The 23,300-nt window shown below is 37.2% G+C and overlaps 1 protein-coding gene and 1 non-coding gene across 5 annotated transcripts in view; one reads left to right on the top strand and one right to left on the bottom strand.

Moving 5' to 3' along the window:
• The first annotated feature begins 2,433 nt into the window (after positions 1-2,433).
• Rp2 (RP2 activator of ARL3 GTPase) overlaps positions 2,434-23,300 on the top strand; it is a 45,875-nt gene continuing 25,008 nt past the window's right edge. For 2 of the 4 annotated variants that reach the window (XM_013358020.4, XM_005324003.4), the window contains exons 1-2: positions 2,574-2,874; positions 22,231-22,896. In XM_013358020.4, the coding sequence (XP_013213474.1) occupies positions 2,776-2,874; positions 22,231-22,896 (765 nt within the window). In that variant the 5' untranslated portion in view covers positions 2,574-2,775. Of the gene's footprint in view, positions 2,494-2,570; positions 2,875-22,230; positions 22,897-23,300 lie in introns of those variants that run through there. The other 2 variants (XM_078034887.1, XM_078034888.1) reach the window with 2 other exon arrangements.
• Positions 21,750-21,856, bottom strand: LOC120890949 (U6 spliceosomal RNA). The gene has a single exon (XR_005735419.1). It is a non-coding gene; the product is annotated as a U6 spliceosomal RNA (small nuclear RNA).

Genomic DNA, 23,300 nt, shown 5'->3' with positions numbered 1-23,300 from the left:
AAGGTTGGAGAATTTTCTAGCCAACTGTATCGGGGTAATTGATTATCTGTGTTATACAGATAAACTGCAGAAGGGCTGTTTTCTGATTTTTTAAAAATTGGGAATGGAACCCAGGACCTCAAAAATGCCTTCCGAGTGCTTTCACACTAAGCTAAACCCTCAGTTCCAGGATTGTCTTCTGAGAAGAAACTATATCACTTCTGTGGTCAAGACACAGGGAACCCTGGACCATCTCTAGAGCTCGTGGCCAGGCATAAATCCCAACCTAACAGATAAATACATACACTAAGCTGAACATAAAGTGCAGCATTCTACAGAAAAGAATTGACAAAAAAAAAAAAAAGTGACCAGAGTATAAACAGCAGTAGCTGTACTGGCAGAAGGAACAACTAAAGTCTGCCTGGACTTTGAAGGATTTGAGCTGTTAGCACATTCCTTTTCAGGACCTGCTCCCCACCCATGTTTGTAATAAGAAACTCATCCCTACATTTGAAGCAATTAGACCAGAGGTACACACCAGTCTATAGACAGTTTATTTTTGACTGGCCAGTAATTTATCTGATTATCTCTTTTGAGAGTCTGAACTAGTATATGAAGAGAGTGTAGCATTCAGTTGGACAGAACGGCCAGGAGGGATCAAGGCCTGAGAACTGTTGGCAGCCTGTATATTTTGATAAGCATGTAGAGAGCTTGTTTGCAAAAAGTAGTGATGTGAATTCATGGGGGGAGAGAAAAAGGGAGAGAGAAAAGAATTTTAAGAGTGAGAGACAGAATGAGAGAACACTAGCCCTAGCTCTGCTTCCTGACTTTTTAGTCCCCAGTTTTTAAAATGTAACTTTATTTTATTTTATTTTGGGTTTGGGTGATGATTTGATGGGAATTAACAAAACAGGGACTTTATCTTCAGTTTTATTTAAGGGTCTCTGAAAAGACCACTGTTTTATACTGGCTTTGTTTCTGCTTTATCATTAGTGAATATTTCAAAAGAGAGTTTTAGAGTTTGTTTCCCTAAAACTAGTTTTGTCATGCTGTTTGTGCATGAAAAGGAACATTATAACTGTGGGAAGGAAATCCTACAGGCATCAGGCCCAAGCAGATGCTTCTTTACTTATTTATTTCCAATCAATGAAATAGGAACAAATTTAAGGCAGGAAGGGGCACTAGAAAACACATGCTCTGGATTTGTCCAGTACCTGCTCAATCACTCCTATTATGACCCCATATTTATCCCTTTCTCTCTGGTCCTTTGCTTCCTCTGCTGCACTATGGTGGTGATCACAGTTTTAAAATTCTGTAAATACGAAGTGTCTAATGAGAATCTAATCCAAAAACATTCTTACATAGGACTTTGATCTCATTCTGAAGATGAAAAAATTGCACTGAGAAAAGACTATTGCCTAAGATATGCAATGTAAATTTGCAGTAATTTCTAATACTTCAGCACTGTACTTTTTCTTCCTGATTCTGCAATAAGGACAGGAAGTGAAAATGGGAACATTGTTAATGTTCAAGTTAAGTCAGAGGCTCAGTTAGGATATTTCAAGATGTGAATAGGTGGGAAAGTAAAAGATAACCAAATTTTGAACCTGAATCAATATGCATTTGATGTCCTATCAAGATGTCAAATACTGTATCTCAGAGAAATCAACTTATTTTTTTCTCTTACATAAGCTATACATATGTGTTTTCATAAAATTCTACACAAGTATCATTAATGTTAATAATTGACATTTGTAAACTTTAAAAATCTACTTATGTGTTCATTCAACAAAAAGCTTCATTTATTCATTTTTTGTTTTGTTTTGTTTTTTTGAGATGGGAGTCTTGCTATGTTATCCAGAATGGCCTTGAACTCCTGGGCTCAAGCGTTCTGTTTCAATCTCTCAAGTACTTGGGATTGCAGATATGCCAGAGCATTTTATTGAGCAAGGAGTTGGACCAGGCTGGAGGATTTAACAGTACATGCTCATTTTAGACATGCCATTTGGTCTTTAATTCATAATTCTAATAAAGAGACACCACAATTATTTTTCTGAGTACTTGCACAAGTTTTGAGCAAACGTGAAAATTTTAAGAAAGCATAGAAGAAGGTCGGGGGGACTTGTGGAGGAAGTTTCCTAATGGGCGACAGTGGCAAGGCAAAGTGTGGGGCTAGGGGGAGGGTTAATAAAGGGAGGAGTAAGGACTATGAATTTCAGGGTCTTCCTGTGTGAGCAGAGGTTCCTGTTCTCTCACAACTTGCATCATAAAACAAGTGTAATATTCAACTAGGTATCCATCCCGCGCCTAGAATTTGGGCAAAAAGACCCGGATGCCGAGTCCCACCTCCCACCAGCTAAGGGGACCCGCTGAGTTCCATGAGGGGCGGGGCTGAGGGGGTGGGGCGGGGCTGAGGGGTGGGACAGGACAGATCTAGGGGAGGGGCCGCTGTGCGTTCTCCAGAGCTGGGCGGCTCCGCCGCTGAGGGCTTACGCAGGAGCCAGGCTTGGATTGGTGAGTACGTTGGTCTCTGTTTATAGGCCGCACAGAACTGTTCACGGAGCTTTGATTGGCTCAATTGGCTCTGAGCGGTCATTGGCTACAGTGGGTCGTCAGGGCGACTAAGGGGAAAAGAAGGGGTGTTGGGCCTGGCGGTGAACCGAGGCTGCGGGCTGCTGGGCGGCTCCGCGGGTGGGTGTCCGGAGAGCCGCGGGGCCAGAGTGCCCAGCTTTCACATCACACTCCAGGAGGTGCCCGGGCTAGTTGGTTGGCTGGTGAGACCCGCAGGCCAGGACCATGGGCTGCTTCTTCTCTAAGAGGCGGAAGGCTGAGGAGTCGCGGCCCGAGAGTGAGGAGGAGCAGCCCAAGCAGTACAGCTGGGATCAGCGCGAAAAGGTAATGAAAGTATTTTAGCCCCTGGTCTCAGTCCTTTAGAGCCGCCTGGCAAGTGGCCCTTATAGCCTGGAAGGTCTAGGGAAGCCGACTCAACGATATGGGTAACTGAAGTCAGGGTGCAAGACTTTGAGAGAGCGTCCCAAAGAGCTGAGAAAGGGGCCTTCAAGTTCGTTGTCCAGGTAGATACCCTCGGGGGCTATGCCTGGGTTTTGCTCCCTGACTTGCGCCTACTTCCCGTTGGAGGATAGACTCAGGGAAGGAGCCAAGAATGCGCTGAATCGCAAATCACCTCATTTCACCAGCCGCGCTGAGCGGGGTTTGGTCCAATCGTCGAATTACATATGGGACTGATTCTCATCTCTTTGGCGGCTTATGTTCTGTGGCTGTTTCTCTTTTGTCTGCACTCCCTGGCAAATCTCTTTGGTGCCGCATGATATATTCCACTACTGCATTTTCTTAGTTACTAAGTGTACTGTTATAATGGACAGCTTCCCTTTCCCTCCTTTTCCAGTTGGCTGAAAGGGATAATGAAAATGGAAACAGTCTTGAATGCGTGTTAAGACTGTAAAGTGAAAGTAATTGGTATGAACTAGGCAATATTTATTATTGCTTTATGTGAATGAAAACACCCTTATTCTTATTTTAAAGATATCCCCTAGTCTTGCACAAAACACACTTACTCATCCATTTCTTAATGGTTCCTCTTTTTACATAGTTCTTCATTTATGCCTAGTAACTTTGATAGACTTAATTATTCTCTTCCAAACAAAATGAGATTGTCTTTAATGAGTGTAAGAACAGTTAACTCTTACCTAGTGCAACATATCTTTGCCCCAAAAATACTTTATAATAAGTTTCTTACTAATGGTTTGATTCAGTCATAAGCCTTCCTGCCCAATCACCAATTCCCAGCAGAATTTAGGCATGTAGATTCTCCAAGTGTTACATTTAATAAATTAGAAACTTTTTTCATAATTCTCAGCCCCATCTTTCTGCCTCTGGTTCTTAGACCCTTCTTGCACCATGTGATACATTTGTTTTCTCTTATTCATACTTCATGGTGGCATTTTATCTTGTATGAAAGCTGTGTTTTCTGTTGTACAAGGAGATTGCACCTATCTTTTTTTTTTCTTTTCTTTTGGTACTAGGGATTGAACTTGGGTGCTTTATGACTGAGTTACATCTTCAGCCTTTTATATTTTTTATTTTGAGACAGGGTCTTGTTAAATTGCTTAGGGCCTGGCTAAATTACTGATGCCAGCTTCAAACTTGTGATCCTTCTACTTCAGCCTCCTGCACTTACTTGGCTAGAATCTGTCTTTTAAAGTTATTTGGTGAGCGTTTTTTGAAAGATTCATTTTCCTCAGATCTAGGATTTCTAACAATGCTCTTTAAACTTGAACTGTCTGCCACAGAGAAAGTTGTGTTTTTAAATTTTTATTTTAGCTTTTTGTTTTGAAATCATAGGCTAAAACTAAAGTGCTTTAAAAAAATTATAGTAGTATTGTTTGCCTCTGATTCATTGTTTTACAATAAATTGTGTTACAGTTAACCTTTATTGACATTTCATTCAGCTTAATTGGAATCTTTCCAATTAATCCCTCTTTTAGATCAGTGGATGTATTCTGTGATTTTTCTTCTTTTTGCTCTTTGGCTAAGTAAAAGCATTGAAAATAGAACAGGGAACACCATATGTAGCAAACTGTTACTTATAAACAGGGAACATTTTTTGAGAACATTACTAGATACTACAGTTGTAGAGATATTACTGATATGTATAAATAAGTTCATACTTCTGTATGTGTAATAAAAGTTTAGGGGCTGGGGTTGTAGCTCAGTGGCAGAGCACTTGCCCAGCACATGTGAGATGCTGGGTTCAATCCTCAGCATCACATAAACAAACAAACAAACAAACAAATAAATAAAGATATTGTGTCCAACTACAACTACAAAATATTTTTTTAAAGTTTAAATTTTTATTTTACTTTTCGCAGGGCTGGGGGTCAAACCCAGGGCCTTGTGCATGCTAGGCAAACACTCTACTACCGAGCTATGTCCCCAGCCCCAATACAAGATCTTTTTTTTCACAATACATAGCAGTTATTTATGTAAATACTTTAAAAAGTCAATGATGGAAAAAATAGGCTTATCATGAGAGTTTATATTCATTGTATTTAGTTTGCCATTTAAAAAGTGCTGCTTCTAGGTTATCCTAGCAGATATAGAACACTTCAGGACACATGTACCTACTGTAACATACTGTAATAGATACAGTCATTATAGAATGATTTATACTTTGGGAGGAAATTCAACAGTAGTAAGGGTAACTTGTTTATTTAAACTAAAAAAAGTTATAATATACAAATTATTTTTTCTCATTTGATTGAAAGGGCTATAAAATTTCACATACCAACAAAGGAACGCCTCAGTTAATTGCTTTTACCTTATTTCCTCCTTAAAGGAAAGTGTACACTCAGCCATACAATTTTCTAGACTGCACAATGGCTTCAAGGCTGGTCTACCATAAGTGACTGAAAGTAGTTGTGTTGGTTAGCTGACATTGAATAAGTTAAAATCTTGATCAACTCAATTAATCAAGATTTTTCTAACTAAATGAGCATTGTATTCCCCAAACAACTCAGTTTAAAAGTCTTTTGGACTATTGAATAAAGAGAAATATTAGCTTACATTTTGAAACAATGGAGACACCACATTTTTAACACTGCTTTTTCTTTCTGGAATTTTTTTTTGTTCTTTTGGAATAACAAGGAATCTCTATAGTGCCTCATTTACCATAGTTTTAAGTTTTATATGATTTTAAATATATTTCTAGTTTCTTGCTTGCTGTGAGCTTGATTTGGACTACAGTATAAATGTTCTGTATTAGTCCAATGATGTTTTTACTGACCATGGTCTTGTTTGCTCCTAGATTTTGGGGGAGGGGCTATTGGGGCTTGAACCCAGGGGTACTTAACTACTGAGCCACATCCCCAGCCCTTGTTTATATTTTATTTAAAGACAGAGTCTTGCTGAGTTGCTTAGGGCTTTACTAAGTTGCTGAAGATGGCTTTGAACTCATGATCCTATTGTCTCAGCCTCCCAAGATGCTGGGATTACAGGACTACACCATCATGCCTTGCTCTTAGAAGAGTTTAATCATACCTTAGAAGGAACAGAATGCAAATACAGCCTAGAGAACATAACTGAGATATACTGCATTATATTAACAGAAATGGTTAGTGTTAAAAGTTTAGGTTTCCATAATGTAAAACAATGGCAAGTATTTACTTTGTTCACAATGTTGCAATTTGTATAAAGCTAAGATGGTTGATTCTGCTATATTTTAATATAGCTTATATGTTTTTAAAGTCATATCAATTGCCATTCAGCTTCTATGATTTTATGTATAAAACCAAAATGAGTTGCCTGAAGTTTCCTTGCAACTTAGAAAGTGGTGTTTAAATTTTCCTTAGGTTGTCTAACCAGAGTACCTTTATTGAGGGGCACCCTTGGGGTTTTGAGTTGGGTAATTGGGTCAGTCTTCAGGGACTGAAGTAAGAAGAAATTGTCTCAATTAGAAAGAATGTTTGGGGAGTAAGTGTTGTCATGGCAACTGACATACTGTAGTCAACAGTGGAAGAAATTCATTTTCTATTGCTGCTGACTTTGAAAAAAAAAGTTTACAGTTACTGCACTGACATGACAAGAAATATATTTGGATTACAATATCTGTACATAAATAATTGAAAAGAAATGTTTTTATCTTTGTTATCCACATGCTATCTTCCAGTTAGGCAAAGTATTCAAAATATGTGTATTCAAACACCAAGGAAGATCCAGAATTATAATACCCATCCAAGCCTTCCAGGAAATTACTTGGTTTTTTTTGTTTGTTTGTTTGTTTTTTTTTTTGAGTTAAGACAGGGAATATTTAAGTGAAAATCAGGTGAAGATGATACAGAAAATTATTTTTCATTTCCCAGTTGTTCATGCCAATATTCCTCCTAAATAATAGGAAGTGAAGATTATATATCTAAACAATAATGACATAAATTTGAAAACTGTAGTTAGGTATGAACAACACATCTTGTATTTGTTACATTTGATTCATGTTTAATAGAAATAATACTAAACAAAAACTTTTAAATTCAAGTTTCTGTTGTGTAACTTTTGTTAAAGCAACCAATTTGTGCACTTCAGGTTCCTCATCTATAAAGTGGGACAGTTATAAATATTTCTCCACTATTTAATATGGCAAAGGCCTGTCCTTTCTCTGTTCCTCCTTTGAACCAGGTTGGCAATCCAAATAATTTTATACTACAGAACTGTTTAACTGTAGAATCTTTAGCTATTTGATTAATTTCTCCCCATGAACTAGAGAGGTTAGACAGTAATGATCATCTCCAAGGAAAGAACTTGAACAAACTTTAAGCAGATTATAATTCCCAAAGTTATTCATCAGTGGAAAGGGTGGCTTTGTGAGAATTTGACCTCCACATTAGTCAGAATGTTCAGAGGTTAAATGGTAACCTGCTAGAAAGAAGTGTCTGCATTAAATAGGGGGCTAGATGCTATTTTAGCCTTCTTTTAAGTAAGCAAGGTATTCTAGTTATCCATTCTGCATATCAAATCATCTCTGCATACCTGAAACTTAATATCTTAAAACAATGGCAAGTATTTACTTTGTTTACAATATTGCAATTTGTATAAAGCTAAGATGGTTGATTCTGCTCAGTGTTGAATCAACCGTGGCAGTTTGACTAGGGGCTGAATAATCTACCTTCAGGATGGCTTAACAGCGGAGCTGGCTGGCAAGTTATTGTTGGCTTTCAGCTGGGAGCTCAGCTAGGGCTGAAGGCCAGGCACTCTCCGTGCAGCCTGGGCTTCCTCACAGTATTATGGCTGGGTTCCAAGGGCCAGTGGCCCAAGAGATATTGGCAGAAGCTGCATTATCTTTTTCCAAGTAGCTACTTCTTTTTTAAAAAGAATTTTTTGTGGACTAGATTTCCATTAAAATGAACAAAATCCATTATTTTATCTTAGATTAAGAATAAGATGTTCACTTTTTTTATTAGAAAAATAATGCTTAATTTAGTTTAGTGGCTATAGGACATCAAATTAATATCATGTTAATTCCAACTCCTAATTTTTTCTTTGATTTTGAAAGTATATTACCTTTTTTGTGGTGCTGGGCATTGAACTCAGGGTCTTCTTTTGTGTGTGTGGTGCTGGGGATATAACTTAGGGTAAGTGCTTTACTACTGAACTATATCCCCAGACCTATTACCTTTTAAGAATTATAGTAAGAAATACAGTCTAATCTAAGCTCACTTCTATAAATGGCTCATATGAAAAAGTAATTTAAAGCATGATCTTTTTTATGAGTATGATTTTAGGCACTTTATTTGAGAACCAGTAACTTGCAAGGTTATTATGGGCCTAAGCTTTAGGTTGCTTTATTATTACTTTTTGCTTTGAGCAACTTTCAGGCATTATTGAGAAAGCACAGCAGCATAAATCTTGTTTCTCCTTTGAAGACTGGGTTGACAATTCAAATAATTTTATACTACAGAATTATTTAGCTATAGACTCTTTAGCTATATGATTAATTTTGCTCCATGAGTTAGGAAAGCTGGAATGTACAGAGAAAATATTAAATTACATTTAAATCCTTAGTTTTGGCAGCTGCTACAGACTGAATGTTTGTCAGATTCTTATGTTGAAGGCCTACCCTCTCCCAACACAATGTGGCTGTATGTGGATATAGGGCCTCTAAGGAAGTAATTAAGGTTAAATGAGGTCATAAGGGTGGAGCTCTGATCTGAAAGGATTAGTGTCCTTTTAAGAAGATTCGCCAGAGAGCTATCACACAAGTGCAGTTGCTCTAGTGTATGCATGTGCATGTATTCTCTGTTTCTCTCTCTCTCTCTCTCTCTCTCTCTCTCTCTCTCTCTCTCTCTCTCTCTCACACACACACACACACACACACACACACACACACACACACACACACTATAAAGCCTGGTAAAAGCACAAAGAGAAGAGGGCCTTTGCTGTTGGAGTAGATTGAGACAGGCTGCCATAGCAACATACTGCAGACTGGGTAGCTTAAATAACAGAAATGTATTTCTCAGAGTTCTAGAGCATGGGAATACCAAGATCAAGGTGCCAGAAGATCCAGCATCTGCTGGGGCTTCTTTTTTTAGTTTTATAGATGGCTGCCTTCTTGTTGTACCCCATAGCCTCTTCTCTGTGTGCTTTCTTGCTCTTGGAGAGAGAGAGAACACTTGATGTCTCTTCTTATTCTTTTTTTTTAAATTTTTTTAGTTGTTGATGGATCTTTATTTTATTTATTTATATGTGGTGCTGAGACTCAAATCCAGTGCCTCACATATCCTAGGCAAGCGCTCTACCACTGAGTCACAGTCCCTCTTTTTATTCTTAAAAGGGCATTGATACCTTCATGATGGGCTCTCATGACTTCATTTAAACCTAATAACCTCTCAAAGCCTCCCCACCTCTAAAAACCCATCACACTGGAGGTTTGCACTTCAACATAAATTTTTGGGGTGAAGGACAGACATTAAATCCATAACAGAGTCTGAGCCTATCAATAAGACAACAGCTCAGTAATTTAAAAGTTAAGAATAGACTTTCTGTATTTGCAACAAGAAATCTCAATGCCAATTTATGTAGTTGAAATTTGTCAGCTTAATACTGTATATCGCATACTATATCATATCAATTGTCATGTAAAAAACACTAGCTAAGGGCTGGGGTTGAGGCTTAGTGGTAGAGTACTTGCCTAGCATGTGCTAGGCCCTGGGTTTGATCCAGCACAATCAATCAATCAATCAATCAATCAATAAAAAGGTAATATGTCAAATTACAACTAAACAATACATTAAAAACAAAAAAAAAACACTAGCTAAGTTCTTTCTTTTTGGTGATGGTGGTACTAGGGATTTAACTCAGAGGCACTCTACCACTGGGCTACACTTCCAGACTTTTTTATTTTGAGACAGAGACTCACTAAGTTGTCAAGACTGGACTCCAGCTTAGAATCCTCCTGCCTCAGCTCCCAAGTCACTGGGATTACGGATAGGTGCCATTGCACCTCATGTTGAATTCTTTTTTTTTTTAATGTTTATTTATTTATTTATTTTTAGTTTTAGGTGGACACAGTATATTTTACCTTTATGTGGTGCTGAGGATCAAACCCAGTGCCTGCTAAGTGAGCACTCTACCACTCAGCCACAACCCCAGCCCCTCGCTGATTTATTTTTATCCAGTTGTGGTTTTTTTCTTTTTTTAAATATTAATTTTTTTAGTTGGACATAATACCTTTATTCCATTCATTTATTTTTATGTGGTCCTGAGGATTGAACCCAGGCTAGGCAACGCTCTGCCGCTGAGCCACAACCCCAGCCCCCAGTTGTGTTTTTTTTCACCTACTTAATTTTCATATAAATATGCTTGCAAATGTTTAAACTTACCTGTGTCTAGACAAAATCATTTGGCCAGAATCTTGAACCCCAAATCAAATCCCCAGGAAAAACACAAATTTTTTTAAAATTATTTTTTAGTTGTAGTCAGACACAATATCTTTATTTTATTTATTTTTTTTAATGTGGTGCTGAGGTTCAAACCCAGGGCCTCACACATGCTAAGTGAGTGCTTTACCACTGAGCCACAACCCCAGCCCAACATGCACAAAATTTTACATAAAAGTTTTAAGAAGTTTCTGGTACAGTTATATAAACCACAAACATGCATGAGGATTCCTCTTGCCCATTGATTTTGAGGCATGGTAAAAATAGGCCAACTCCTGCTCCTTTTCCCTACCTCTCTCTGCTTGTTGGCACTTTCATTTTTACCAGCCCCTCTGTGGGAGTTGACTTGGTGCCAGAAAGAGAAGTATAAAATGTTTTTACCCTGCTTAAGGTTTAAAGCAGAACTGACTCAAACCACTCTTTCTTGTTCCTTATTTCCACCTTAAGGCCTACACTGGATCAAGATCCCATTAGCCTGCTCATGACTATATCCCCATCCCCTTCTAGTAGCTTTCCAAGTGGAATGCAGCCTAAACCTCTTTTTATTCAGGTGTAGGAAAGAAGAGAATGTAAAAAGGAAAGACCCAGGTCAGGCATTAAAAAGAGGACCTCTGCTAGGCTTTGTGTATGGTTATAGTTTATTTTCCTACTCAGAAATTGGCCAGCTTGAATAATGACCCAACTAAATGTCACTAAAAAAACAATTTTTTTTTCTTTTTGTGATGCTGGGGATTGAACCCAGGGCCTTGTGCATGTAAGGCAAGTGCTATATCACTGAGCTATACCTGCAACCCTACTTTTAAAAGTTTTTTTTGGTACTAGGGATTGAACCCATGGAGCTAAGTCCCCAGTCCTTTTTATTTTGAGACAGGGTCCTGCTAAATTACTGAGGCTAGCTTTGAACTTGTGATTCTCTTACCTCAGCATCCTGAGTTGCTGGGTTTACAGATGTGTGTCACCATACCTGGCAAACCCTACCATTTTGTTCTTGATCAATGTCAGAGTTCCATTTCTTTGGGGATGGGATTGAGATTGAGGTGTGGAGAAGCTTCAAGTTCCCCTTAAGAGATGTATGATTATCAAGCTTAGTTACTATTCACATAACACATGTAGAACACCTATTGCAAGTCACATTCTAAGGTAATAAATTTTAAGTGATCAAAATGGATTCAACAAGTATGTGTGAAGTGCTTTGGTAGAATTGAACACTGTTCTCGGTTCTGGGGATAACAAGGGTGAACTAAACAGATCAGTTCTTCTTCATGAAAGTTATGTTCTCATGGAGGGCAGACGGTAGACACATAAAAAATATAATTTATATATAGTATGTCAGAAGGAAGCCAAGCACTTTGGAAAATAAAGAGGTAATGTTGGGAGAAATGTTTCAGTTTTAAATAGACTGATTGCAAGCTGGGTGCAGTGGCACATGCCTGTAATTCTAGCTACTTGAAAAGCTGAAGCAGGAGAATCCCAAGTTTGAGGCCAGTCTCAGCAACTTAGTGAGACTCCATCTCAACTTAATGAGACTCCATCTTTCAAATTAAAAATTTGAAAAAAAAATAGACTGGTTTCAGGATTCCAGCCTAAAACTTATGTTACAGGAAGGGATTATTAAATAGATTGGTATTTAATGTAATGTAGGTTCTCAGGAAAGGGAGCATGTTTCTGGTTGAGGGAACCTGGAAAACTTCACAGAAACTGTTTCACAAACAGACAAGTAGAACTGGGAGAAGGTATTCTGGGTCAAGGAGAATCAAAGGCCACATATACATCACAGTCAGTATTTCAGATTTACTAAAGAACAGAGTTCATATGGGAGGGCAACAGGACTTAAGATTTAGTTGATGTTATATAGCGATGGTTTACATTTAAAGATTTTCTAACACCACACAACCTGGGATATATCCAACTTGATTTGGTGTTTTCCCTTTCCATGGGATTGATTCAATTTGCTAATTTTGTTTTCATGTATGGGCATGTGAAATGGGCCTGGAATTTTCTTCTTTTGTTATGTCTCTTTCTGCTTTTCTTATTAGGGTCAATGTTGGGCAGGCTACTAGTCTGACGTTTTTACAGGGCCTACTGTTATCTTTGAAAGAGCACTTCACTGTGTGTATTTCTTTAATAGTACAGGTTGAGTGTCCCTAATCTAAAAATCCAAAATGCTCTGAAATCTGAAGCTTTATTTGTAGGGGTAGCAGGGATTGAACTCAGAGGCACTCTACCACTGAGCTACATCCTCTGCTCTATTTTGTGTGTGTGTATGTGTGTGTGTGTGTGTGTGTGTAAGTAGACACAATTCCTTTATTTTATTTTTATATGGTGCTGAGGATTGAACCCAGGTGAGCACTCTGTCACTGAGCTCCAGCCCCACTGTTTTGTATTTTATTTAGAGACAGGGTCTCACTGAGTTTCTTAGTGCTTTGCTTTTGCTGAGGCTGGCTTTGAACTCATGATTCTCCTGCCTCAGCCTCCTGAGCAGAGGGGATTATAGGCATGTGCCACTGTGCCCACCCTTTGGACAGTTATTGTAGCAGAATGCTGAGCTAGATGGGGAAATACTGATTATACAGCTCCCAACTCAGAGCAGAGACAGCTGGTACAATTGCTACCTCCACACCCAGATACTTCAGAGATCATGTAGCTGAGGCTTTGGCACTTACTATACCTCCTAATATCTGGCAGAATCCAAAGCTTGAAGGCCCAGTAAGAAATTTCCACTTCAAATATCTTGGCAAAGAGTAATTTTAGACTCTTTACTTTTAAGTTTATTTTTTGTTTTGTTTTGTTTCACTGGGGTTGTCCTCTGTTGATTTGATAGGTTTCCCCTTACTATTTGACAATGTGTGTGTTAATCTAATTTTATGTACCTTTTTAATGTTCTAATATGTTAATTGGATTTATTAACTCTGCCTTTGCTTTCTCTTGCATATTCTCTCCTTTTTTACTCTTATTTTATCTTCTGTTTCTTTCTTCCTTCATGCCTTCCTGGTTGTTGTGGGGGTTTTTTTGTCTTTTCTTCTTTCTCTTCATATTTTATATAGTTTAATTTTACTTTTTTTCAGCTTATTATAGAGTATTACTCCACTTTTCCACTTTTTGACTAGTAGAGTTATAGAGAACATTTTCAATAAATTTTTATCATTTATTAGTATACTGTTTGCTTTCAAGTAGTTGCAGTTACTGGTGATTATTATCTCCTCCCAAAACAGTGCTAGGGATTCATCATAGCACTAAAACACAATGAATGGGTGCTTTGATGCTGAGATATACCCCTGGTCCTTGGTACATGGTAAGATAAAGTAGTTCACTAAAGAGGCCCTTACATAACAGTGGAAGAGATATCCATCCCAGCAAATGTGCAAATCTCAATATTAAAGCACAGGAAACATAAGAAAGCAGGGTAATAAAATGCCTCCACAATTCCAAAAAGGTTAACTTTTAAAAGTTCTAGCTGGGCATGTGGTGCACACCTATAATCCCAGTGACTTGGAAGGCTGAGACAGGAGGACAGCAAATTCAAAGCCAGCCTCAGTAAAACAGCAAGGCCCTAAGCAATTTAGTGGGACCTTGTCTCAAAATAAAAAATAAAAAAGATCTGGGGATGTAGCTCAATGGTAAAATGCCTCTGGGTTCAATCCCCAGTACCCACCCCTAAAGAAAATCAGAAGTGAAATTAAGGAAATAGAAACTATAAAAATAATACAAAGGATCAATGAAATAAATAATTGATTATTTGAAAAAATAAGCAAGATTGATAAACTCTAGCCAAACTATACAGAGAAGAGAGAGAGAGAGACCCCAAATATTAAAATTAGAGGGAAAGATGGGTATATTAAAACAGGCACAACTGAAACAACTTAAGTCTCAGGTTTATTAGGGACTACTTTGAAAATTTATATTCCAGGGCTGGGGATGTGGCTCAAGCGGTAGCGCGCTCGCCTGGCATGCATGCGGCCTGGTTTGATCCTCAGCACCACATACAAACGAAGATGTTGTATCTACCGAAAACTAAAAACAAAATAAATATTAAAATTCTCTCTCTCTCTCTCTCAAAAAAAGAAAATTTATATTCCAGAAAACCTAAACAGATCAATAACAAGCAATGACATGAAAGTAGTAATAAAAAGCCTCCAACCAAGAAAAACCCAGGACCAGATGGACTCATAGCTGAGTTTAACCAGATATTTAGTAAAGAACCAATGCTAATGCTCCTCGATTTATTCCATGAAATAGGAAGCGAGAGAATGTTTCCAAGCTTATTTTATGAAATCAGTATTAACCTGATACCCAAACTGGATAAAGACACTTCAAAGAAAAAATTGCAGAACAATATCTTTGACGAACATAGGTGCAAAAATCCTTAATAAAATATTAGCAAATTGAATTCAACAACACATTAAAAAGATCAAATATCATGATCAAGTTGGTTTCTTTCCAAGGATGCTAAGATAGTATGCTCAACATGTGCAAATCAATAAACATAATAGGGCTGGGGATGTGGCTCAAGCGGTAGTGCGGCCCGGGTTCGATCCTCAGCACCACATACAAACAAAGATGTTGTGTCCGCCGAAAACTAAAAAATAAATATTAAAATTCTCTCTTCTCTCTCTCTCTCTCTCAAAAAAAATCTACTTAAAAAAATAAACATAATACACCAAATAAATAGAAGAACCAAGGACAAAAATTACATGATCAACCCAGTAGGATGCAGGAAAAAGCCTTCAACATATTTCAGCATCTCTTAATGAAAAAAACCCTGAAGAAACTAGGAATAGAAGGAACTTACCTCAACAATGAAGGCTATATATGACAAACTCAAAGCCAACATCATACTGAATAGGGAAAAACTGAAAGCATTTCCTCTAAAATCAGGAACAAGATAAGGATGCCTGCTCTTACCACTCCTATTCAATATGGTACTTGAAATTTTATTCAGATTATTAGGCAAGAGAACAAAATAAAAGGAATATAAATAGGAAAGGAAGAAGTCAAATGATATGATCCTATACTAAAAAAAAAAAACTCCACTTCTAGAACTTATAAATTTAGCAAAGTAGCAGGATGTACAATCAGTACATAAAATTCAATAACGTTTCTATACACCAATAGTGAATCCACTAAGAAATAAAAAAAAACTCCACTTGTGATATGTTAAAAAGTACCTCAGAATAAAGCTAACCAAAGAAGTAAATAGCATCTATAAGAAAGTTACAGAATGCTGAAAGAAGAAATTGAAGATACTAGAAGATGAAAAGACCTCCCATACTCATGAACAGGCAGAATTAATATTGTTAAAATGGCCATATTACCAAAAGTGATCCACAGATTCAATGTAATATCCATTAAAATACCATTGATGGGGCTGGGGTTGTGGCTCAGTGGTAGAGTGTTCACCTAGCATGCATGAGGCACTGGGTTCAATCCTCAGCACCACCTAAATATAAAATAAAGATATTATGTCTACCTACAAGTAAAAAATAAATATATTTTTAAAATACCAATGACATTCTTCACAGAACTAGTAAAAACAATTCTAAAATTCATCTGGAAAAACCAAAAGACCCAGAATAGCCAAAGCAATCCTGAGCAAAAAGAGCAAAGCTGGAGGCATCACAATACCCAATTTCAAATTGGACTATAGAACCAAAGTAACAAAAATAGCATGGGACTGGCATATAAACAGACATGTAGAACAAAGGGACAGAATAGAGCATTCAGAGACCAACCTACATACTTAGTCATGTGATTTTTGACAAAGATGCCAAAAATATACAGTGGAGAAAGAATAACTGCCTTAACAAATGGTGCTGAGGAAACTGGATATTCAAAGGTAGATGAATGAATCTGGATCTACATCTCTCTCCCTGCACAAAAGTCAACCCAAAACCTATCAAAGACCTAATCCCAGAAACTTTGCAACTGTTAGAAGAAAATGTAGGGGAAACATTTCATCATATAGGCACTGGTAACAATTTCCTGAATAGGACTCTTATAGCTCAGGAAATAATAAACATAGCTCAGGAAAGAATCAATAAATGGGATAGCATCAAAGTAAAACTCTTCTGTATAGTAAAGGAAACAATCAACAGCATGAAGACACAGCCTGTAGAATGAGAAAAAATGTTTTCTAGATACTTTTCAAACAGGATTAATGTCCAGAATATATAGAGAACTCAAAAGACTAAAACCCCCCAAACCCCCAAATAATCCACTCATTAAATGATCAAATGCACTGAACAGACACTTTTCAATACAGATGGCTGACAATTATTTGAAAAAAAATGTCCAACATCTTTATCCATCAGGGAAATTCAAAATCAAAACTACATTGTGAGCCAGGTACAGTGGTGCACATCTGTAATCCCAGTGGCTTGGGAGGCTGAGACAGGAGGATCGTGAGTTCAAAGCCAGCCTCAGCAATGTCGAGATGCTAAGCAACTCAGTGAAACCTGTCTCTAAATAAAATACAAAATAGGGCTGGGGATGTGGCTCAGTGGTTGAGTGCCCCTGAGTTCAATCCCTGGAATCCCCAAAATAAAAACAAAAAAGTACCCTGAGATTCTATCTCATTCCAGTCAGAATGCCAATCATCAAGAATACAAGTAATAATAAATACTGTCAAGTATATAGAGAAAAAGTGAACTCTTAAACTCTATTGGTGGGAATGTAAGTACCACAGCCACTATGGAAATCAGTATGAAGTTTCCTCAAAAAAACTAAAAATAGGACTACCATATAATCCAGCTGTACCACTCCTTGGTATTTATCCAAAAGAATTAAAGTCAACATACTTTAGATGTTTATGTGTATCCATATCTATCACAGCACAATTCACAATAGCCAAGTTAAAGAATTAGTCTAGGTGTCAGTCAATAGATGAATAGAAAAGCAAATGTGGTATGTATATGCAATGAAGTTTTATTCATCTATCAAGAAGAACAAAATTATGTGATGTACAGGAAAACAGATGGAACTGGAGAATATTATGTTAAGCGAAGTTAGCCATTCTCAGAAAGATAAGTACTGTAGGTCTTCCCTCATATGTGGAAACAAGTTGGAAAAAAGTAGGGGAAAGGGGATGTCATAAAAGTAGAAGGGAGATCAATAGTGTAGAAGAAGGGGACTGGGGGAATGAGGAAGGGAGGTATTGAGGAATAAAATTGATCAAATTATATGCATGTACCAATGTGTCACAATGAAATTCACCATTCTGTATAATTAATATGTACCAATAAAGAAGTTCGGGATTTTCAGATTAGGGTTATTCAACCAATAAAGTCTATGCAAATATTCCAAAATCCAAAAACTTGCAATTTAAAAATTGCTATGGCTTGCTTTACAGCCCAGTACATGATTTTTAAAAAATATTTAATGTGTGTTTGAGGAAAATGTAAATTTATTCTACATTTTCAATGTGGAACTCAAGTTTATTTATTGTGTGTAATTATTGTTTTTAATTTGGGGACCTATTTGACCTATTGAGAGAAACAGCATTAGAGAGCAATCCTTAGATTTGATTTTATTTTATGGCATTGGGGAGGGATCAAACCCAGGGCCTCATACATGCTAGGCAAGTGCTCTACCACTGAGCTATATATTCATAACCCCTCTCCTTATATTTAAATTCATCACTTCCAGGGGTATGGAAGGGAAGTAATTGCCCTGGTTAGTCTTTACCTGCTTTCCTAGCTTTATGTCCAGCACAGTATTTCTTCCCTGCCCTGAATTACTTCCAAGGAAGTCTGGATTGGAGGTCTACATCAGAGGTGGTGTGCAGGAAGCAAGAGCAGAAATCCCAGAGGTTCCTTTTATATTTTATCCTCCCACACATTTGTGTAAGTGTTGGTAATGGTTTTCCCCTTTCTTAGTGGGTTCCTTTCTTGGTATGTTTGGGGTTGATCTTGGGCAATGGAACAAGCAACTATATTAATTCATCATCTTGTTGGAGACCAAACTGAAACACTATACCTTTCTTTTTGTGGGTCACTGGTAAAATCCTGGAAATGGAATTGGTTGAATATTTCTACATTAAACCTGTGTTACCTTCTGTATTTTTTCATTTCTGTTTATGGCACTGCTAGCATCCAATCACATGAACCAGAGCAATGTTTTGTCAAGCCTGTAGGTGGGGATAATAGAAAATATTTGGGAGCATAGCATAAATTAATGGTAAGTATTATTTTGCAAAACTTATTTCATTGGTATGTATACATTCACAAATACTCATAAGTCTGGCTACTTTTTTTTTCTAGTGCTGGGGATCGAAACCAGGGCCTTGTACCTGCTAGGCAAGTGCTCTACTACTAAAGTATGTCCCCAGCCCACAAATATGGATAAGTCCACATGCTGGGCTGTGCTGAAGATTGTATTAATGTGTGTTATAATGTAGAAGCACTGAACCAGGGAAGTATCATTTCCCTAAGAAGAATCTTTTTTCCCACTTTCTTCTGCCTTACCTCCCTTAGCCATTAAATTACCAAAAAATCTGCTGATTTTGTTTCTTCAATAATTCTCATCTTCATCCCATCCTCCTGTTCCTAACTACTACTCTAGATCCAGCTCTTTCTCTATCAGCCCCTCAGATTTATGCTTCACAATCTCTTATTCTTAACAGAGTAATCTAACTGAAATGTAAATTGAGCTTATTTAATTCCTTCTCTGGTACCCTATTTCCCATGGATAAATTATGAGATTTATAATGTGACCCTGCCTACCTCTCTGGCTTCATTCACTACTATTCCATTGATGCTGATAACACCAGACCAGTTTTCTCCCTGCTTTCTGAAGAATTTTACTTTGTTAATTCTGTGTATTTTGTCTGGCATGGGAAGTGGGGGAAATCCTTTATTTCCATCTCTTTTTTTCTGGTAAACTGTATCTTATTCATATTCACTCATTCATTCATTCATCTCTCTCTTTCTCCCTCCCCACTCCCACTTCTTTCTCCCTCCTAACCTCTCCCATACTAGAGCTTAAATCCAGGGGCACTTAACCACTGAGCCACATCCCCTGCCCTTTTTTTTTTTGAGAAGGGTTTCACTAAATTGCCCAGGCTGGCCTCCAATTTGTGATCCTCTTCCTCAGCCTCCTGGGTTGCTGGGATTACAGGTATGTGCCACCATGCCTGGATCATTCATTCTCACTTTGAACAGGAAATCTTCCACCCCACTAGGTTCCTCCTTTGTGTTTCCAGAATATTCTCAGAACCTCTTATTAGAATTGACAGGTTGTTTTAAATTTATCTATTTAGGTAAGATTTACTTCCTTTATGGAAAGAGCTGGTCATATTCACTTAGTGTCTAAAGCAATGCCTGGTTCATATTGGGTGTTCAATGTTGGTTGAGTGACTGAATATCCAGAAAGTTAAAGTGACTTTTTCAAGATCACATTGCTTATAGGTTACAAAATTGAACTGGAAAACAAGTACCTCTTTTATTGTCTCATGCTATAGACAAATGCTCCTCCTAATATATTATGTAAACCTGGATAAATACAGTATTTATTGTACATTACTGAATAAATCACTTTAAGCTACTTTGCTAATAACCAGGATGATTATAATTTGCTTTGTAAATAATGAAATTCTTATATACTGTATTGGAGCTTGTTTCTGGTACATTTTTCATGAAATTTATATGTTCACAAACAGTTCAAACTAGATTAAAAAGTCATTTGGAAGAAATAAGAATGGTCTTTTAGGTGAAAAAAATGTGTGTGTGTGTGTGTGTGTGTGTGTGTGTGTGTGTGTGTGTGTGTGTATAAAATTTGTATGTTGTATGGTGCTACAGATCAAACCCAGGGCCTTGAATATGCTAAGTACACACTGTACCACTGAGGTACATTCCCAGTCCCAGTGACATTCTGATAGCTCAGGTAGATAAAAAATTGTGACACATTCCAGGCATGTTATTTAAAAGATTATTTGAGCTAGAATGCCTGAGGATGGAAATGGCAAAATTTGGAAAATTACACTGTAGGAGTAGCTCAATAAATGTGTGAATCAAATTTGTATTTATAAGCACCAGCATATGATTCTTGTGCTCTTAGGTTCTTCCAATTTCTGTAGCATACATATTGCAGATATCAGTTGGTGATACTAAGATACAAAAACTAAGACCAATTTGTGGAAGGATAGAGACAGTTATTTCAATCTGGGTTTATTTCCAATTTCAGATTTCTTAAAGAAATAGAAATTATAGTACAACTATAGTACAAAATTAAAAATGTGGGGAAAAAGTAGAAGTTATAAAGGTGATGCATCAGAAAAAGGAAAAGCATCATAAAGCTGAAACAGTATATTCTGATGTTCTGTTTATGATAAATGCGTAGAAAAAATAGATGCATAGGATATGAGTTGAATTTTTTTGTAGTGCTAGGGATTGAACCTGGGCCCTTGAGCATGCTAGGCAAGCACTCTACCACTGAGTCACATTCCCAGCCCATGAACTGAATTTTTAAAAAATATATTCTTGAACTTTGTACTCCATGAAAATTTTTTGGTTATATAGATTCCAAAGTCTATTGATAATAATGATGATATGGATGTCACCTGGATTAACTCATAGAAGGTTCAAACCATAATGTCATAGAGGCTGCCCTTTAACTTGAATTCTCAGAAACACAATCTGATGGCAGAGAGAAAGTGGATTTATCTCCTGGGAAGTTATATTAACCAAGATCATAAGTTATATATAATGAGAGCTATAGTTGCTAAAGGAACCAGACACTTGATTCCTCTAGGTATATATTTCTTCCTATAGTGTTGTATAGTAGCCTAATAATTTTAAAACATTTCAATATTTTAACTGATGGCTCTTTTCACCTATAAAAAACCACAATGCTATTATCACACCTAACAAAATGAAAAATTTCTGTTTTTCATTTCCTTTTTAAAAAAAATTATTGGTGCATTATAATTAACACATAATAGTGGGATTCATTTTACCATATTCATACATGCACATAATTTGATTAGTCTTATTCCCCAATACCTTCCCGTTCTCTCCTTTCCTCCCCCATCTACTAGTTCTTCTCATCTCCCATTATTTATTATTATTATTTTAGTGCAATGCAATTATATGTATAAGCAGGATTCATTGTAGTATGTTCATACACAGACACATAGCATGATTTAGTAGATTTTGTTCCCCAGTACTTCCCCATGCCCTCTCCTCCTGCCTCCTTCTTGATCCCCTTTCTCTACTCTATTATTCTTTCTTCTGTTTTTGTGAGATCCTCTCCCTCCCAACACCTAAGAGAGGAAAACATTCAATCCTTGACTTTCTGAATCTGGCTTATTTCACTTAGCATCATGTTCTCAAAAATAGGGAATGCTTCACAAATTTGTGTGACTTCCTTGTGCAGGGCCCATGCTAATATTTTCTTTATTATTCCCATTTCAGTATCTGTACTACCAAAGTAAGCACTGATAAATTCTTTAATATTACTTAATATGCTCTATGTATGTGTGTGTGAATTTCCCCAGTTTTCTAAAAAAAGTATTTTTACAGATGATATGCTTGAAACTGGATCCAAACAATGTCTACACATTATATTTGGTAGATATGTCCTTGTGCCTTTATCTATAACAGTTTCCTTTCCCTTTTCCCTCCTTTCTTGTGTTTTTCCCTCATTGGGAGGGGAAAAAGGTCCTATTTATTTTCTTACTATATTACAAAGTCAAGGAGATTAAGAACTTATATTTTAGCACTGAGAGCTGTGCCTGGCACCCCATAGACATTTAATTGATTTTTGTTGAGTAATATTAATAATATTTCAAGTCTGTGTTTTATCCCTGCAGGTTGATCCAAAAGACTACATGTTCAGTGGACTGAAAGATGAAACAGTAGGTCGCTTACCTGGGAAAGTGGCAGGACAGCAGTTTCTTATTCAAGACTGTGAGAACTGTAACATCTACATTTTTGATCATTCTGCTACAATTACCATCGATGACTGTACTAACTGCATAATTTTTTTGGGACCTGTGAAAGGCAGTGTGTTTTTCCGGAATTGTAGAGATTGCAAGTGCACATTAGCCTGCCAACAATTTCGCGTGCGGGATTGTAGAAAGCTGGAAGTCTTTTTGTGCTGTGCCACTCAACCCATTATTGAGTCTTCTACCAATATCAAGTTTGGCTGTTTTCAGTGGTACTACCCTGAATTAGCTTTCCAGTTCAAAGATGCAGGGCTAAGTATTTTCAATAATACATGGAGTAACATTCATGACTTTACACCTGTATCAGGAGAGCTCAACTGGAGCCTTCTTCCAGAAGATGCTGCGGTTCAGGACTATGTTCCTGTACCTACTACTGAAGAGCTCAAAGCTGTTCGTGTTTCTACAGAAGCCAACAAAAGTATCGTTCCAATATCCCGGGGTCAGAGACAGAAGACCAGTGATGAATCATGCTTAGTGGTATTATTTGCTGGTGATTATACTATCGCAAATGCCAGGAAACTAATTGATGAGGTAAGGAGAGAAAAGAAAAATAGACATACACCTGGGCAGAAACACACCACTCTGGAGAACTTCAATTCTTTTCAAATTGGCTATTAGAAATACTGGCAACCCCCAAGTTACAGTCCTCTGTCCCACCTCTGCAAGACTTGTCTGTAAGCAGGTTACTTGGTCTTCAAAATACGTTCCTAGAGAAAAAAAATTCTTAAAAATGTAATTTAATTTTGTAAACATTTATTAAGTGCTGATTATGTACAAAAGTTAGTCTGTTGCCATATTTCATTGACTATATGATGCGTATTTGTTTTCCACATTTTTGCATATCTTAAATGCATCTTATAATTGATGGCAACTTAGATATAATAAAATGTAGTATATGCTGAAAAAGGAGATACACAGGCAAAATTATCTGTCCT

This window comes from Ictidomys tridecemlineatus, chromosome X (genome assembly GCF_052094955.1).
Source record: "Ictidomys tridecemlineatus isolate mIctTri1 chromosome X, mIctTri1.hap1, whole genome shotgun sequence".
In the NCBI taxonomy this organism is placed as follows: Eukaryota; Metazoa; Chordata; class Mammalia; order Rodentia; family Sciuridae; genus Ictidomys; species Ictidomys tridecemlineatus.
The sequence above is the reverse complement of the archived record's forward strand: the minus strand, read 5'-3'. Positions and strand labels throughout refer to the sequence as shown.